This window comes from Cannabis sativa, chromosome 3 (assembly GCF_029168945.1).
Source record: "Cannabis sativa cultivar Pink pepper isolate KNU-18-1 chromosome 3, ASM2916894v1, whole genome shotgun sequence".
Taxonomy (NCBI): domain Eukaryota; kingdom Viridiplantae; phylum Streptophyta; class Magnoliopsida; order Rosales; family Cannabaceae; genus Cannabis; species Cannabis sativa.
Genome location: NC_083603.1, coordinates 75,849,776 through 75,869,187, shown reverse-complemented (window position 1 = coordinate 75,869,187; position 19,412 = coordinate 75,849,776). Strand labels below are relative to the sequence as shown.

Genomic DNA, 19,412 nt, shown 5'->3' with positions numbered 1-19,412 from the left:
ATTCTCCAAAGGTAATATTTTTTCAAAACCTTCAATGACTAACAAAAAGGGAATTCAGTGCAGGGAATGCGATGGTTTTGGACATATTCAATCCGAATGTGCAAATACATTGAAAAAGAATAAGAAAAGTTTCAATGTCACATGGAGTGACGATGAAACTGATAGTGATGAAGATATTTCTAAAAATGTTGCACTAACCTCAGTTTCTTCCAAGTTTGTTTGTGATTCACAGGTGAAAGAAAGATTGGTATGTTTGAATAATACCATTGAAAAAGAAAATTCTAATTCTGATTCTGATGAATCTGACATCTGTGAGGAGTCTCTGGCTGAGTCTTACAAGAATGCAGGTCAAAGAGGCTTTGCGGCCTTGAATCGGCTAAGCGTGTAAGTACTCCTATGAGCACCACACCGAAATTAACAAAAGATGAGAATGGAGTAAAGGTAGACACTACACTCTATCGTAGCATGATTGGAAGTCTTTTGTATTTAATCGCTAGTCGTCCCGATATCTCACATTACGGTGTGGGAGTGTGTGCTAGATATCAAAGTAATCCTATGGAATCTCATGTATCAGCTGTAAAAAGGATTATTAGATATGTTAATAGCACTCCTGATTATGGAATTTGGTACTCGAAAGATACCAATTCAAATCTTGCTTGTTTTAGTGATGTAGATTGGGCAGGAAATGCTGATGATCGAAAGAGCACAAGTGGAAGGTGTTTCTTTCTTGGGAATAATCTAGTATCTTGGCATAGCAAGAAACAGAATTCCATCTCCTTATCCACTGCTGAAGCTGAGTACATCGCTGCAGGCAGTTGTTGTACTCAACTATTGTGGTTGAAACAAATGTTGATTGATTATGGGTTTGAATTGGGTGTTTTGACTATTTTTTGTGACAATACTAGTGCCATAAATATTTCCAAAAATCCTGTTCAACATTCTAGAACAAAGCACATTGACATAAGACACCACTTTATCAGGGAACTTGTTGAAAATAAATCATTGCAATTAGAATATGTTGATACTGAAAAACAATTAGCTGATATTTTCACAAAGGCCCTAGATGCAAATCGCTTTGACTCCCTCTGAAAATCTTTGGGAGTTTGCATTGTTTAATTTTATCTGTTCATAATTCTTGTACAATAGTATTATGTGATTCATCTCTAGCTCTTAATCGTCTATCATTGTATTTTGACAAATCATGTTTATGCTTTTGGTTTATAATTAGTTAGGATCTCAGTCTGATCATACTTTGTGATGTTGTGCTAAAAAGTTCATGTTACTCTTTATGTGTGTCTAGGATTAAATAATGTTCTTATACAGAGTTGAGCAATTTTTGTTTCAGTCTTGTCAGGCCCCTTGCTGGAATAGAGCAACCCATACTGAGGTGTGAAAGCCATCTGATGAGTAAGCTGGAACATTGTAATTAGCAACTATGATGAGGATGCACTACCATAGAAAAGGGCTACCTTCAGTATGGTGTGAAAGCATCCAGTTGCGGGATCAAATTGAAAAAGGAGAAAATGAAAAATCTTGCCAAGGACAATGATCCTATTTTCACTGCACACACTTATGTCTGACAAGTGTGTTCAAATCTGTAAGTCTCCTCTATTAAAATTAAATTGATAATCCCGGTTCACAATTTTTAGTAACATGCATATCTTTTTCCTCAACATCAGTTAAGTATGATTATTTCATGAGATACTAATTAGTTATTTTCCTTAAAAACATAACATGTATTTTATTTTGTCAATTGTCAATGATATTTGATTTCTTTGCTTGATTCGAATCACATATATTTATTGTACACATTGTATTTTATTTTCGGTTTTAATAAAAAAAAAAAAAAAAAAAAAAAAAAAGAGGGAGGCGTGTGACTTGCTTCATGGGTTAAGAAAATCTTGTGCATAAATGGTAAGTATCAACATTCATTCTTCTTTGATTTATTTTGATATTTTTCCAAGTAAAGATTAATCTTTATATGGTAATGTGTCTTTAATCTTGAAAGATTGACTTATTTTTGGAAATATTGTTGGTAATTCTAGTTTCTTTTTTTTTTAAAAAAAAAAAGGGAAAGAAGTTGCAAGGAGTGGGCAGTTACCTTTTGTAATCGTGGGCTGGTGGTTTCTCAAATATTTTGAAACTGGTTTCCTTTTTGCTAAACTCTCCCATGTTTATTTCAACCAATTTTTGTCATTTACTCTCACCACCTACCCGATTCTATTTCTTTGTCGCTCTTGCTTGTTTGCTGTTCATTGTCTCTTTTAGATCAAAATGGTGAGAACAAAGAACCTAGGGCATCCCAAAAAGGAAAATGGTGGAATCTAAACAAGCCCCCTCCAATGCTCTTCTTGCTGCTCCAATCGTCTTGCTGCAATGGAGGAGGTTCAGCAAGAGATGTCCCAGCAGCTGTCCTCATTGATCAAGCTTTATGGGGCATAAGTTTTCTTTCTTTTTGTTTTTGTGGACATATTTCTATATTTTCATTTCTTTTTGTCTTTGGCCCTTATAGATAAACAAAAAGGGGGAGTAATTGTATACTCAACTGTCTAGGGGGAGTTGAGGTTTGTGTTTGTGTTCATCTTTGGTCAAAGTTAGCTATTTATTTTGGTTTAATGTTGTGCTTCTCAGGGGGAGTTTTTATGTTTATTTTGCTAACTTTGTTTTGTAGGTGTTTGTTAATTAATAATATTTTGATTATCTAAAGTGCCAAAGGGGGAGATTGTTAGGTCCTTTTTTGGCAATTTAGTTGTCAAAATATTTCTTAATTAATGTGCATTTTATTGAGCATTCAATTTGTTTTTTATCAACTCTAGACCCTTTTTCCAGGGGGAGTTGTGTTTGGTACTTGTGAACTTATTTGGTTTAAAAGTTAGCATGTTTCTTTAGTTATTGTTGGTTTTCGATTGTGTTACTCAGGGGGAGTAGTTATTTGTTATGGCTAACTTTAACTTGCAGGTACTTTGTGTTAAAAATTATTTTGTTCATCTAAAGTGCCAAAGGGGGAGATTGTAAAGTCTTTTTTTGGCAAGTTAGTTGACAAAATAATTTTTCCATTTATGGTAAGATTGGTGTGCATTCATATTCGATTTCTTACCTTATAAATTCGGATTGTAGTTGCCCTTTTCCTTGTTTGGAAAGTTGCACTTTCAGCTGAACTTTCCTTTGTTGAAAACTTCTCAAAAGAGAAGGAATTCTCTTTTCGAAAGTTGTCTTTTTTAGGGAAACTTTGTTTATTGCCTTTTCCTTATTGATTTCGATTGTATCTTGATACAATCAGAATATTGTTAGGTTTTATGCCCTAAATAAAACTCTTTACAATCTGATTAGTTATCAATATAAGAAATTTGAAGTGATTGATGTTTGCATGAATTTTACATGCTAATGGTTTAATATGTTTAATATGTTTATTACATTCATACACACAAAATCAGTTAAATCCAGATCATATGTTTATTCACAATTGCAGTATCGTCAACACAGTGGAATGTGATTGTGATCATATGAATCAAAAGTTTTGGTCCCTGTTTCATCAGTGTTATTGGATTTACACTAATGTGATAATCAGCGATGATGTGTACTTACACTTGGAGTAAGTGTTATGTTCTTTCCAGGACATTAGCAAAGTATACTAGTTTCGAATGTATGGAGTATACATTGGACTGGACCGATATTGCAACTAAGTTAAGATATTACAAACTTACCGTTATACATATCTTTCCAAGTCAATATCAGTAGTTGATCTTAAGATTAAAAAGAATCTAAATCCTGATATGCTTGGGCTCAACTCAGGAGTGCTATTCATGTTCTTTGATTTATTAGTTAAGCCTACTTTTGGGTCAGGGTGATACGTATATTTTGGGAACATGATAGTATGATTGAGTGGGAGTGCTGAACATAAATATGGAATCTATAGCTTCTACTGGTGTATAGAAGTTAAGTGATGATTCCCTTCGAGCTTAGCAAATAGAAGTAAATGGATGAGCTCTTGTTTAACTGACTAATTATTAGATCATTAAACACCATTTACAGGTAGCTAAGTGTTTTAAGGGGCAAAATACATTGAGGGGTGAGAACGGTAAAGAAATCCCATCTCGATGTAAATCATCTATATAGAGGATCTTTAAATCACAATAAGATTATAACAATGGTTAAATGAGATAGTATATTGGTATCGTGAAACATACAATATGCTCTATATAAGTCTGAGAGTGCAATTCTAAGTTCTAAGAGTGGATTCAACGAAGAATTAATAAGTAGGAATTTACTTGGTAAATTTGGTTCACTTATTGGAAGCTCAGCATATAGATCCATGGTCCCCATTCTAGTTGAGAACATTCTGCTTATAAGACTCATTAATTGATTCGTGATTGATCAATTATAATTCTAAAGTTAGACTATGTCTGATTTTATGAATTTTCACTATTCAGGGGTGAAATTGTAAGGAAAAGAGTTTTCTGGGTTTATTTATTTATTAATGGACTTTATATGTCTAATTAATAATTAAATTAAATGACAATATTATTTAATAATGTATTTTAATTATTAAATAATTAGTTTTGGCATTTAAAAGGTTAGAATTGGAAAATTGGCATTTTTAAGAAAATAGAGATAAAATTTGATAAAATTGCAAAATTAAGTGGGGCCCATTACAACACCTATGGCCGGCCACTTATAAGGCTTTTTCAAATTAATATTTTCATTATTTTAATGCCAAATAAATCCTAACCTAAACCTAGTAAGTTGCCTATAAATAGAAAGTGATGGCTCATTCACAAAACAAGTTTTCAATAAGCTTTCTGACAGAAATTTCTCTCTTCGAAAATCGAGCCTTCCCTCACTCTCTACCTTGGCCGAAACCTCTCTCCCACTTTTCCTTCATCTTTTCGTGACCCTAGTGAAAGAGTAAGTGCCCACACACAAGAAGCGCAACTCAATCATAGATTGGAAGGCTTGTGAAGGATCAAAGCTTGAAGAAGAAGGAGATTCGGGCTCAGATCTTGATTATACTCTGCTACAGAAAGGAATCAAGGGTTAGAGATCTGAGTGGAAGGAGACATTTATTCCGCTGCATCAATGTAAGGTTTTCTTAACTTTATATGTGTTTATTTTATCGTTTTAGAAAGTTCATATTTAGGATGTTAATAAACATACTTGTGAGTAGATCTAAGATCCTGGTAAAATAATTCCCAACAACTGGCCTCAGAGCCATGGTAATTGATTTACTTACATGTAATTTGGACTTTAAAACGATTGTTTGTATGTTCTTTGGATGGTATTATGTTGTATTGAGTGTTATTTGATGATTGATTGATGATTATGAAATTTTCGTGAAAAATAATTGTTATTTCGGTTCTGGAATTATTTTTATTGGATAGTATGGAAAAAATTAAGCAAGTTAGCCTTTTACAGAACTCAATTTGGATTTTATTTGAATTAGTTATGATTTTTGGAAGATTTGACAAAATCGGAAATATTGATAGTTTCATCGCGATCGCAGAGCTGTCCGTACAGTTTCGAATTTTTTCAATTTTCTTCAATTTTTCATACCTTTTCATGGAATTAACTTCCAATTTTTTGTATGGTTTTATATATATACTATTACTATTCCTAATTCAATTCTAATTATCATTTTGAATTAATTTAATTTTTTTTTAATTTAATTCAAGATATTAGTGTAATTTGAATTTGAATAGAACTAGTATTTATCTTTTTGCTTAAAAATCTATCTTATTTTTAAATTTGATTATATTTTTTTTAAATTTAAGGTCAGATATTTTTTTGATATTTAAAATATTTTTTAAGATATTTATAATATTTTTTAAGATATTTAAAAATATCTTATCTTTTAAGATATTTATAATATCTTTTAAAGATATTTATAATATCTTTTAAAATATTTAAAAATATCTTATCTTTTAAGATATTTTAAAAATATCTTATCTATTAAGATTTTTTTAAATCTTTTTAGATATTTTGACCTTATTTAAATTTAAAATAAGATATTTATAATCATGTAATTTTAAATAGATATAAGATATTTTGCTAACTTTTAAATTTTGTTATTTTATTTATTTAAATTAAATTTAAAAATTTGAAAAGATATTTTATTTATCTTTTCTAATTTTTTATTTAATTTTTATTTTTTAAAAATAACATTTAATTTTTAAAAAGTAGTTAGCAAATTTTGAAATGATATTTAGGTTGGTTGAAACCTAATTTTTCAAATAGTAGGTTTAATTTTAAATTTTTTTTTGAAAAATAATTTCGAAATTTTAAATATTTTTTTTATTTTTTTTTTATTTTTTCGAAATTAATTATTTTTTTTATTTTTTCGAAATTAATTAAAATATTTTATTTAATTATTTATTTTTCGAAATTATTTATTTAAAATTAAATAAATCCTACTTCCAACTATCCAGCTAACCTTGTTGCAGGAGTATGTGTTTTTAGCTTGTATGTAAGTTTTAAAAACCTATTATTACTTGATTGCAAATAGCCATGGTTACTTTTTGCCAGATCTAATGATCTGATGGCTCCCTTGGTCAAGTAAATAATTTGTAACAGGTAAATTTTACAATCTTCTTTCATCTGTGTATGACCTAGCAACATGATAGGATCCATCCAAAGTGTGCCTGTGTGAGCCTATATGTTTATTTTATTATATAGATGCATATAGGTTGTTGCTAAATAAAATGTCACACCATGATAGATTTTATTTAGGTCCATTTAGTTATTGGACCTATTCAATTAATAACAGTTATTCATTTTAAGGTTAAATTCCTCTCTTTTGGGCCTTGTGTGAGAGTTGGGTGCCATAGAAGTGGGTACGACATACTGAACCCAGCACCCCCTCACATGAACTACCCCAATTGTGAAGGCCCATTTGCTGATTTGAATAATCGTACTAGGTTAATTATAATAGTTTGACCTAATAAAATTGAATTAGCAACATAATTAACTTTTAAAATATATGAAAATTTATTTTCATTTTAATATTTTAAAGTTAATTTTAAGAAAAACACTTTTAGTTTAGATATTATTTCTAGATAAACTATTTGTATTTTTCTTGTATTTAATTAAATATAGAATTTTAACTAACTAAGATTCTTTCTGGAGCTTATTTAATTAAATATTCCTATTTAAGTTATAAATTAGTTGTATCAACTGATTTTTCTTAACTAACTTAAATTTGAATATTTGATTTCAATTTTAAATCAAGTTGAGGAATCTTAGGCATTAGTTATTAAAGATTCTTAAGATATTTTTTAAGTTAATATCTTTTCAAATATTAACTTAAAATGGAATATTTTAGATATTTTTTGGTTGATATTTTTTAAAATATTAACTTCAAAAGATATCTTCAAATTAAGTGGTTACAACTTAATTTGTGATATTTAATTAAATCTAGATTTGAAATTATTTAAGTTTTAGATTTTTTCTATATAACTTAAATTAGATATTTTTTCAAATTTTTGAAAAGATACTTAGTCAAATAAGATATTTTCTAGATAGTAATTTCTAGACTACTTATTATTTCTAATACTTATATAGGAAAATATTATACTTTTGTGAAATTAATTATTTAAATAATTAATTTTGGTACAATTTTATTAAGTATATTTTTCCTAGTATTAAATAGAAATTAATAATTAAGGCTTCTCTACACTTAATTATTTATTTCTTGAATTTAATACAATTAATTAAGTTGAAAAATCTAAATATCTAAGTTGATTTTCATCATGATACTTAAATATTTATTGATTTTTCATGACACTTAATTAAATCGAAAATTATTTTTAGGTTGAAATTTAATTTTTCAACTTAAATTTAAATAATTTTCAAAATATATATTTTTCTTTATTTTATTAATCAATTTCGAAATTGCATTTTAATTATGCAATATTTTCGAATTTTTTTTTGAAAAATAGATTGAGTTGTAAATTAATTATTTATTTTAATTAATTCTTGGACCAACTCAAGTCAATGATTTTTTCATTTAATTGATTAATTTAAAAATAAATGAATTTAAAATATATATATAAATATATTATTAGAAATTGAATTAACTAGTCAAAAGAAAATCTAGATAGGTGATATTTTTGCTTGAAGTATTTCTTTTCTATTTTTATTATTTTCGAAAATTGTATTTTTATATACTTTAATTTTTCGAAACCCAATAAATATATTCTCAAAGGAAATTTTTAAGTTGCTAATTATTTATTTAATTCAACTTAAATTAATTTCCTTAATATTTATATTTAAGATTATTACTAAGATGGAAATAATTAATTTTATTTCAATCACCATCTAGTATAATTTTATAAATATTATATTTAATTCTTAAATTTTGAATTTAATGAGATTTATTTATTAGAATAATAAAGAAAATACATTTTAAATAATGAGCTTTATTATTATTAAGATATTCGATCTCCATTGTGGGTTTTACACCGCGTTTGTTTTAGTGAGTAATCCTCCCTAATGGAGGAACGTTCATTAGCAATTTCGCACCGTTTAATCTCGCATGATAAGTGGTTTGCAAGTGTTTTATATGGTATAGATCACCCTAATGGTGGCGACCATATTTGACTTGCAAATTGCGAAACAATGGTAGAAGCTCATGAGATAGAATAGCCTTGACTCTCGCCTAAACGGGACAACGCTGGATTCTGATCTTGATCGAATAAAAGGTTGCTAGAATGTTTAACATTTTAGATGAGCTGACAACTCTATTCAATGGATGGTAGCTTTGACTCTCGCCTAAACGGGACACTGATATCAGTTTGTTGAAAACCTTGGAAATTATTTAGGATTGAATTTTTAAGTATTTTCTCATATCATTCCTACTTGCTATGTGCTTATAATTTCTGAATTGATTTTGTGTGTTAAACCATTATTAATTTCTATTTGTTGATTTCTATTATTTTGTAGTATCCTGTTTGTCAAAATGAATCCCATGTTATCACTGTTAACTGAAAATAAGCTGAATGGATCTAACTTTAATAAATGGAATGAGAACATTAATATTGCTCTCATAGGAGAAAGTGCCTTGTTTGTTTTAACTGAGCCGTCACCTGAAGTGCCTGGGGATAATGCATCCAAAGCTGTGAAAGAAAAGTATGAGCGTTGGCAGAAGGCAAATGACAAAGCTCTATACTTTATGCTTTCTAGCATGGTTGACACCCTCAAAACTCGGTTTTCTAAAGGCGAGAAGGTGCGAAGTTATGACGAAGTTAAATGAGCTATTCGGTAAGGCATCACTTCAGTCACGCTTTGACGCGACTAAGAAGTACATTAACGCACGGATGGAACCTCATCAAAACGTGCGTGATCATGTTCTCCTCATGTCCAGTTATTTCCAAGAAGCCCAGGATCATGGTGCTGAAATGGACAGTGCTACTCAAGTAAGTCTTATCTTGAATGTACTCGACTCAAACATTTCTACCATACACATCAAATTATGTCATGAATAAGAAGGAAATTGACTTTCATGAATTAGTCAATGACCTTCAAACTTATGAAAATTTGATTGGAGGACCCAAGAAGAAAGGGAGTAAACCTCATCCTGGTAATGGTAATGGGACGATGAAACCTGAAGCAAATGTCGCCTCTGCTTCAAAGCCCAAATCGAAGAAGAAGTGGAAGAACACCAAGAAGCGAACAAAAGTCATGAAAAAGACTGCTCCTTCTGGTGATGCTACACTTAAAGGAAAGTGTTTCCACTGCAATGAAAAAGGCCATTGGAAACCCCAATGTCCTAAACTTCTTGCAAAGAAACAAGGTATTTCCTTTCATAAACTTTAAGAGTTTTAGTGAATTATTATCCAATTGGATTTATAATTCTGGACTAACTTTGTTTATTTGTTTTCTTCTTCTTATAGGCCAAGCTACTTGAACTCAATTGAGTTGGATCAGCAAGCTGGACCAAGGGTGAAATCGTCCAGATGAAGATGAAGCTCTTCAATTTATTTTTTGAATTAATTGTTTTAGTTTAAAGACAATTTGGATTTCAAATTTTAGTTAGGGATATTTATCCCTGTTTCTCTCATATTGTTGCAATATTTTTTATTATTAATAAAGTTTTATTTTTTTTTTCGAAATTCCCTATTGCAATTTATGAGATTGAGCTTCATTTAATTCTATCTTCATCAATTATTACCACATTATATTTATATGTTTGTATGTGTAAGTGTTTTTATTATTGATACAAATTCTATAATATTTACAACTCTTCATAGAGTTATATTATATAAACACTAGAAATTATTTCTATGTTTATCAATAATTGTTCATTCTCATACAATTATTAAGAATTTGTTTAATAAAAGGATCTTATGATCTGATAGGGGTGGAGAAAAGTTAAGAAAACTATGCAGTTCAACGATCTTTTATATCTAATGAACTCTGGATAGTATTCAACTCCACATAAACTCTATCACACTTAGAGAATCATGATCTTTACAACCTTTAGGGGTGGATCATAATCTCTATATACTTAGGGGTGGAGTCTATTCCACAATTCCCTATGAAACACATATCTTGTTTAAACATAGAGTAATATAATGAGTCAGCTATTGTCAATATAAATTCATGATCTTGATTGTATGTTCCATTTCGATTTTACTGTTGTAAGTAAAAGTATGATACCTTTGAAAGTTCTTTGTTAAAGTTTCACACTACCTTAATTGAGTGGGAGAATTTTAAAGTTCTATACCCATCTTCATTAGGTTGATAATTGTGATAGGTACTTAAGAACACTACTGAAAAGCAAATCTAACCATTCACATGGATAGGTATAGCTTATCAGAATTATGAGAATAAGATAAAGAACTCTAGTTCAGTCCATTCAAATGACTTGAACATAGAATTCTTAATCCTCATAAAATTTGATGGTATCTTAATTTTGATTACTTTATCTCTGGCATGTATTTTTCACTTCAAATACTAGTCTGCTATGTTGATGACTTAGTCTTAACTTAAAGTTTCAGACTAATACAAAAGTCACAACTATGTAACTCTCTAAACAATCAGAGGTTAAAAGTATTATTTAACCAGACATCTGCTATTGAGTGGGAGCTATCTGAGATGTAATCAAATAGGGAACATTAGAAGATATTCAAGAAAGATTTATGAAAGTGATCTATATGTCAGATATTAAGGAACTGTGTATCAGTTGTCTTTGTATCACACCATCTAATTTCGAAATTCTTAAGATGGTGTTTACTTTGGGGGTGGAGGAATTATTGTATAATAATTCAAGCTCTACCAGAGAAGAACTATAACTTGGTCTATTCGAAAATACCAGAAAGTTATATCACTGAAGAAAAGTCTACACTGTATTATCTCAATTACATATTTTTCAATATGAGAGATATGTCCTCTCGTTAATTCGTATGTACTTTTAAAACAAGAAAGATTTCGGTATCCACTTGATGAGTAAAGCATATAGTAAAGGATGTTTCATAAGAGTATTTATGAACTAGTTTCCAGAAGTTTGGGTGGATTAAAATACACTACACTTGATCTGAAGATCAAGACATCAGATTGACCAATTTGCGCAGTTTGTTTTATATTAGTGCAAGTGGGAGTTTGTTAGGTTTTATGCCCTAAATAAAACTCTTTACAATCTGATTAGTTATCAATATAAGAAATTTGAAGTGATTGATGTTTGCATGAATTTTACATGCTAATGGTTTAATATGTTTAATATGTTTATTACATTCATACACACAAAATCAGGTTAAATCCAGATCATATGTTTATTCACAATTGCGTATCGTCAACACGGTGGAATGTGATTGTGATCATATGAATCAAAAGTTTTGGTCCTGTTTCATCAGTGTTATTGGATTTACACTAATGTGATAATCAGCGATGATGTGTACTTACACTTGGAGTAAGTGTTATGTTCTTTCCAGGACATTAGCAAAGTATACTAGTTTCGAATGTATGGAGTATACATTGGACTGGACCGATATTGCAACTAAGTTAAGATATTACAAACTTACCGTTATACATATCTTTCCAAGTCAATATCAGTAGTTGATCTTAAGATTAAAAAGAATCTAAATCCTGATATGCTTGGGCTCAACTCAGGAGTGCTATTCATGTTCTTTGATTTATTAGTTAAGCCTACTTTTGGGTCAGGGTGATACGTATATTTTGGGAACATGATAGTATGATTGAGTGGGAGTGCTGAACATAAATATGGAATCTATAGCTTCTACTGGTGTATAGAAGTTAAGTGATGATTCCCTTCGAGCTTAGCAAATAGAAGTAAATGGATGAGCTCTTGTTTAATCGACTAATTATTAGATCATTAAACACCATTTACGAGTAGCTAAGTGTTTTAAGGGGCAAAATACATTGAGGGGTGAGAACGGTAAAGAAATCCCATCTCGATGTAAATCATCTATATAGAGGATCTTTAAATCACAATAAGATTATAACAATGGTTAAATGAGATAGTATATTGGTATCGTGAAACATACAATATGCTCTATATAAGTCTGAGAGTGCAATTCTAAGTTCTAAGAGTGGATTCAACGAAGAATTAATAAGTAGGAATTTACTTGGTAAATTTGGTTCACTTATTGGAAGCTCAGCATATAGATCCATGGTCCCCATTCTAGTTGAGAACATTCTGCTTATAAGACTCATTAATTGATTCGTGATTGATCAATTATAATTCTAAAGTTAGACTATGTCTGATTTTATGAATTTTCACTATTCAGGGGTGAAATTGTAAGGAAAAGAGTTTTCTGGGTTTATTTATTTATTAATGGACTTTATATGTCTAATTAATAATTAAATTAAATGACAATATTATTTAATAATGTATTTTAATTATTAAATAATTAGTTTTGGCATTTAAAAGGTTAGAATTGGAAAATTGGCATTTTTAAGAAAATAGAGATAAAATTTGATAAAATTGCAAAATTAAGTGGGGCCCATTACAACACCTATGGCCGGCCACTTATAAGGCTTTTTCAAATTAATATTTTCATTATTTTAATGCCAAATAAATCCTAACCTAAACCTAGTAAGTTGCCTATAAATAGAAAGTGATGGCTCATTCACAAAACAAGTTTTCAATAAGCTTTCTGACAGAAATTTCTCTCTTCAGAAAAACTGAGCCTTCCCTCACTCTCTACCTTGGCCGAAACCTCTCTCCCTCTTTTCCTTCATCTTTTTCGTGACCCTAGTGAAAGAGTAAGTGCCCACACACAGTAAGCAGTAACTCAATCATAGATTGGAAGACTGTGAAGGATCAAAGCTTGAAGAAGAAGGAGATTCGGGCTCAGATCTTGATTATACTCTGCTACAGAAAGGAATCAAGGGTTAGAGATCTGAGTGGAAGGAGACATTTATTCCGCTGCATCAATGTAAGGTTTTCTTAACTTTATATGTGTTTATTTTATCGTTTTAGAAAGTTCATATTTAGGATGTTAATAAACATACTTGTGAGTAGATCTAAGATCCTGGTAAAATAATTCCCAACAAATATCTAATCTGTTTTTGGCAGGAATCAAGCATTGAAAGAAGATCGGACCCGATTTTAGTAAGTTTCCCGTTTCTGGGCAGATCTGCTGCGTCAGCATCCGAATCTGATGTAGCAGATCGTGTTTCTTTTGGAAAGTTTTTGTACAGCTGCTAATTCGAACTTGTGGTTGCCTCTTTGGTTTCTATGATCTATAAATAGAGCCTAGAGAGCAACCATTCGAATTACCTCTTCCATTATTCATTTTCTACATTTATCTTTTGAGAGAAGAGAGTCTTTCTTTGTTTTGTGAGAGCCTAGTTGATCATCTAGGTTCTAGTTGTTCTATTTCTGTTCTTACTCTATCCTAGAGGTTGTGAAGAACTACTTGACTGAACAAGAGATTGGTCTTCGGGAGAAGACTTGATAAAGCCTTACTTCGGGAGGAAGTAAGCACTTGGTCTTCGGGAGAAGACTTGTTGAAGCCTTACTTCGGGAGGAAGTAAGCACTTGGTCTTCGGGAGAAGACTTGTTGAAGCCTTACTTCGGGAGGAAGTAAGCACTTGGTCTTCGGGAGAAGACTTGTTGAAGCCTTACTTCGGGAGGAAGTAAGCACTCACACTTCAAAGACGAAGGGAGTTCGGGCTTGAAGGTGTTTCAAGAAGTCAGATTCATAAAGTGGATTACAAAGGATTGCGGCAATACTTTAGAGGGAGTCTAAACTTGTTTAAGTCAATTGTCTTTGTAATTTTGATACTTTATTAATTGATTTCATTCTCTGGGCGTGGCCCCGTGGACTAGGAGTGTTCGGGAGAACACTGATACCACGTACAAATCTCTTGTGTCAAGTTATTTATTTTTCTGCAAATATTTTATATTCTGCCTGTTCAGTTTTGTTGTAGCAGAATTACTTTCTGCTGCTGCAAACGCTTACAGTTTTTATATTTTCGTATATATAACTGGCATTTGCAAAAACACGGTTTTTCAATATCTAAAGAAAGAGAAGAGTTCATTCTAAACTTGTATAATCTTTCAAGAAGATTAATTTGTTCGAGGTTGATGGTGCCATGTACATCGACACTAGTTTGTTCCACAATCCTTTTGCGGTCTTTCTTGGATTAATTAACTTTCTTCTAACTTTATTTGACATGATGGTGTAGTATGTCATCTCCTCCATTTCTGCAATTTCCTCTGGCTTCTTCTCAGCCAGTAACTTTTCATCTCCAAGTACCTTTGCCACCATTTGGTGCACAAGTATACCCTTCAAACTTTCTCGCCATAGTACGAAATTTGTTGAGCCATCGAACTTTTCTAGTTTGAACCTAGCCATTGACATCCTCCTTCAATCTGTGTTTTTGTAGAATCCCTTGGTAAATTCTTAATGAGTTCTTGGTGCAGAAACAAGTGATCTTTGAATCTCCCTTGACGATCGAAGAACCCAACTCTGATTTGTAGGAATTTTAGCTCTGATACGTAGGAAATAATCTTTGTAATTCCAGATTCAAGATCACACTTAAACAAACAAAAGTAAAATCAAAACAAACAAATCAAGAACCAAATCAGCAAAAACATATCAAACAAGAAACATAAACATAGAGATGAATCTAGATAGCTTCCAGACACAACACACGAGAACTATACTTTTCCAATCCTAAGTTCAATGTGAACTTGGTCATACTCCAGTTTGAAAGCACTGCAACTAATCTTTATTAATGGAGAAAATTAAAAATGTAAATATGAGGAGCTACAAGAAAATAATCACAATGAGTCATCCATGGTGTAATCCCTCAACACTCATTAACTCACTAACCCGAGCCAACATAATCGACAATGTTGCTCAATACAATTTCTCAATCCCAACTCATTCTCTCCCTCTCAGTCATCTCTCTTACTTTCTCATTGTAACTTCTTTTACTTAAGCCTTCTTGTTTTTGTCTGTTGAAATAAGATGAATAGTACTCTTTATATAAGTCAATTAACTTAGTATACTAACTGTCATATTTGACAATTGAGTTAGTTAAAGAACAACCAACTAATTAATTCGAGTCTTAGTTGGGATTTAAGGAATAATACCATACACCACCTTAAAATGTCATTCATTTCTTAAAAAGATGATTTTCTAATAATCATCCTCCACATCTTTCTCATACTAAATGTAACACCAACATATATATACCAACGCTATACGTATATAAACAACACATTTAATTTATATATACACATAAATAGCAAACATTTGTATAAGAAGTATCACACAATTAAGCAAATCAAAGACCTGAAAGATGTTTACCTGCATGCCCTGACGCACGAACTCTTTGTCTTCTGTCTGGAAGATGTGTTTATGGGATGTATGTAAATGAATGAATGGTGAGAATTAATAGATGCAATTAGTGCCCATGGAAACAAAAGGCTCTTGGGTGATGAGCTGAGCAGTACTATTTGGGAGTGTTTATTAAGAGAGAGAGAGAGAGAGAGAGAAGAGTAGTTATTACTGATGTCTACTTTTCTTGAAATCTGTGGGGCATGTGGGAAAGAAAACAAAAACTCTCAGCTCAGCTCAGCTCAAGGGGTGTAGTGTAGTATTGTATAGTAGTAATTTTTTCCTTACAAAAATAATAATTAAAATATTTATTCGTCAAAGAACCCATCTGATTATCACGTGAAGTGGCATACAACACAAATACTATGTGGTTTTTCTTATCCACTCACTTCCCACAATATCGGTCCTTAGTCTCACACGACGACCCATTAACTTTTTGAAAAAAGTTTAAGAAAAGATAGCTCTTTGTCCGCAATAAATCTCTCTCCACCAGCTTTCACTAGCTTTACCTATTTTTCTCTCCTCAGACACTTACCTTATTATTATTATTATTATTTTAATATATATATATCCATACTATAAAAGTGTGTTTCTTCTTCATCCTAGCTTCAACACCAGGGCATTATATGGTGACTACCACCTGAGTTTATACTTCATTCCTTCGTTTATCTACCTCTTGACCTTCATTTATGAGGTAAATAATTTACTAACCAAAACTCTTCTAAACACATATACCTCTTTTTCCCTCTCCCACGCACCAATTATTAGAGATGTTAATAATATACATACATTTATACTCATGCATATCTATCAATATAAATATATATATATATATATACGCGTACAGATCACATATATATATATATATATATCTTCATCTGCGGGCAGCTGTCTTTCTCAAGGCTGCGTACCAAACACAAAAACAGTAAAACATACACACAGACACTATAACACATGGCTGTCTTTCTCATTGTCCTGATCTTTTTGATTTTTCATTTTGCAGAGATAAAGAAGAAATTAAACTAGAAAAATAATGATCAATTGACAAAGATGGTTCAAGTGGCCCTTACCACATACAATGCTGCTAAATCTCCCACACCACTGATCATGAACATCATCATCTAGCTACTTCGACGAGTACCCTATTACATCGCTTCGATCTTCCTGTAGCTAGAATATTGTCCGGTGCAATTTGAAGACACCCCAGAAAAGTATACATAAATTTATATTTTTATATTTATATAGAAATGTTTCCATCAAACACTTGGAATATTGGGAATGACCCCATCTCTTTTTCTCATGACCAGTCTCTTATTCCTAACACTTCTAAGCCTTGTTTACTTAGCGATATTGTTGTTAACACAAACACAAGTACCCCCAATTCCAAACAACCATTTTTCTACTTCCCATCTTCTCCTTTGTTTGAAGATGAAAACCTATTCCTCCACAATAACCAAAACAACTATGACGGCCTCCTTCTTCTTCCTCACTTGAACAATACTACTACTACTACTACTACTACCACCACTACTACTAATATCTTAAGTACTAGTAGTACAGACAAAGCCGCCCATGTAGGGGTGTCAGCCGAGCCTAACAACAATAATAATGAAGATCCCATGAATCTCACCAACGACCTGCACCACTACCACAATCACCAGAAGGAAGATCTCTCAGAATTGAGGAAAAATCACATCGCCAGATACGATGGTGATGGTGATGGTGATGGTGATGATGATGATAATAATGATGGTGATCAGCAAAAACTGATCCCGAGGAAAAAGATGACGGCCAAGAAAGATCGGCACAGCAAAATTATGATGAGCGCAGGGAAACGACCAAGGCACAGAAGAATGAGATTATCCCTAGATGTTGCTCGTCAGTTCTTTGACTTGCAAGACATGTTGGGGTACGAGAGGGCTAGCAAGACCGTCGAGTGGCTTCTCATCCAGGCTAGACTGGAGATAAAAAAACTGGCCAGGAAAACGAGCACTACTACTACTCTTGCTGCGGGTTTAGAGAAGATCGCAAATTCTAGTACTAATTCAGGGACTAACTCAGACTGCGAAGTGGTTTCCGGCTTGGACGAGGTTGCAGTAGTTGATCATGGAGATACCTCTAAATCTTTGGTTAATAAAGAGACGAAGAAGAGACAGATAGTATCCAGACCAAGATGGGGATTGAAGCGGCCGAGGGAATCGAGGGACAAGGCGAGGGAGAGGGCAAGAGAAAGGACTAAACAAAAGCACATGCGGGGTAAAAGGGCACTGTTAGCTGCTGTTGTTGACCATCATTGCCAACATGGTAACAACCAAGACCTAATAAGCCATGGATTGAGGACGTCATGGAGTTTGGAAACTGGGGAAGAAGAATCTGGAACCCATAGTGGCCAAAATATTAACTCCTTCGAAGGTTTAGTACTACAAGCTAATTATCATGAATTTGAGGAACCATTAACGACTTGGCACCATAATGGCCACCAAGAACAATACCGCAATACTTGTACTCCAGCTGCACTACCTAATTTAGCGGACGAGTGTTCTTTCTTAAATGTGGGAAAGTGCTATTGGAGCTCATCTCCCATATTCAATTATTTGCAGACCACTGCTACTTCTGAATCCACCGGATCAATCCCCCAAGAAGTAAGTTTCACAACACTTAGCTATAGCTAGTTTCATCGTTTTGTTTAATTAGATCTTGATAGAGTAATAATCTGAGGTACAAACTTACTAAATTTAATTATATTATTGATTAAGTACATGCATGTATTAATTATTTTAACTAATTAATGCAAGATATATATATAGTAACATAATACTAATTATATGTTGTACTTTAATATATATTGATTTCACACAGCATCAGTTTCAAGACTTTCAATTCTTTAGCTAAGCATGGGAGGGAGGCATCCAACAACAACAACCAGCTATGCTAATTACTTGCTCTCTCTTGATGATGATTATGGTATGTCATGAACTGCAGAATATTATTTGACAAACTATATTATGTTGTGCACATATTTCATTTTCTTAATTTGTGTTTTGCGTATGTAATATTTATACGGGAGGCTAGGCTTATTCAGCTAGCTAGCTATATGGTTTCTGGATATTTTTATGACCAATTTTCTACTTGTGAACTACAATTAATGATTCAAATCATCAGTGTTCTCTTATTTATACTAGCTAGTCATAATTTAACTTCTGATATAGATATTGTTGTGAAGGTAAAAAATTAAATCAACTATATATTGATCCTTGGCTCTTCCTATAAGTAGTTTATTAATATCATACAATACTTTAAAGGCTGATTTTTTTTTTAATGCTTTTGGGGTACTTTTACAGGCAAATAGTTATTTCATTTTGAATTTTCTCTTAATAAATATACTGATATTTACATGTATATGATTAATTATTCTCCTAAAAGCTAAAGGGCCACTTCTGAATGACGATTCTGTGTGTGCTTAGACTAGCAACCTTATGTTTTAGTGAACTGATGACCTTATTAATTTATCTTTTTAAGAGATGACTCTTGAATGGACACTTGAGTGATCCACCATCCACTTCTGAACCATATATATGCATGATTTCAAAAGTCCACTGACATCAAAGC

The 19,412-nt window shown here is 31.8% G+C and overlaps 1 protein-coding gene across 1 annotated transcript; it reads left to right on the top strand.

Moving 5' to 3' along the window:
- Positions 1-16,362: 16,362 nt before the first annotated feature.
- Positions 16,363-18,979, top strand: LOC115711674 (uncharacterized). Its single transcript, XM_030640047.2, has 3 exons — positions 16,363-16,497; positions 16,807-18,445; positions 18,663-18,979. The coding sequence occupies exons 2-3, from the start codon at positions 17,051-17,053 to the stop codon at positions 18,693-18,695; spliced, it is 1,428 nt and encodes a 475-aa protein (XP_030495907.2). The 5' UTR covers positions 16,363-16,497; positions 16,807-17,050; the 3' UTR covers positions 18,696-18,979.
- The last annotated feature ends 433 nt before the right edge of the window (positions 18,980-19,412 follow it).

Bases quoted from the DNA above. Each gene is read 5' to 3' on its own strand.
- LOC115711674 (XM_030640047.2), top strand. From the start codon at position 17,051: ATGTTTCCATCAAACACTTGGAATATTGGGAATGACCCCATCTCTTTT. The intron at 18,446-18,662 runs GTAAGTTTCACA...GATTTCACACAG, and splicing joins CCGGATCAATCCCCCAAGAA to CATCAGTTTCAAGACTTTCA.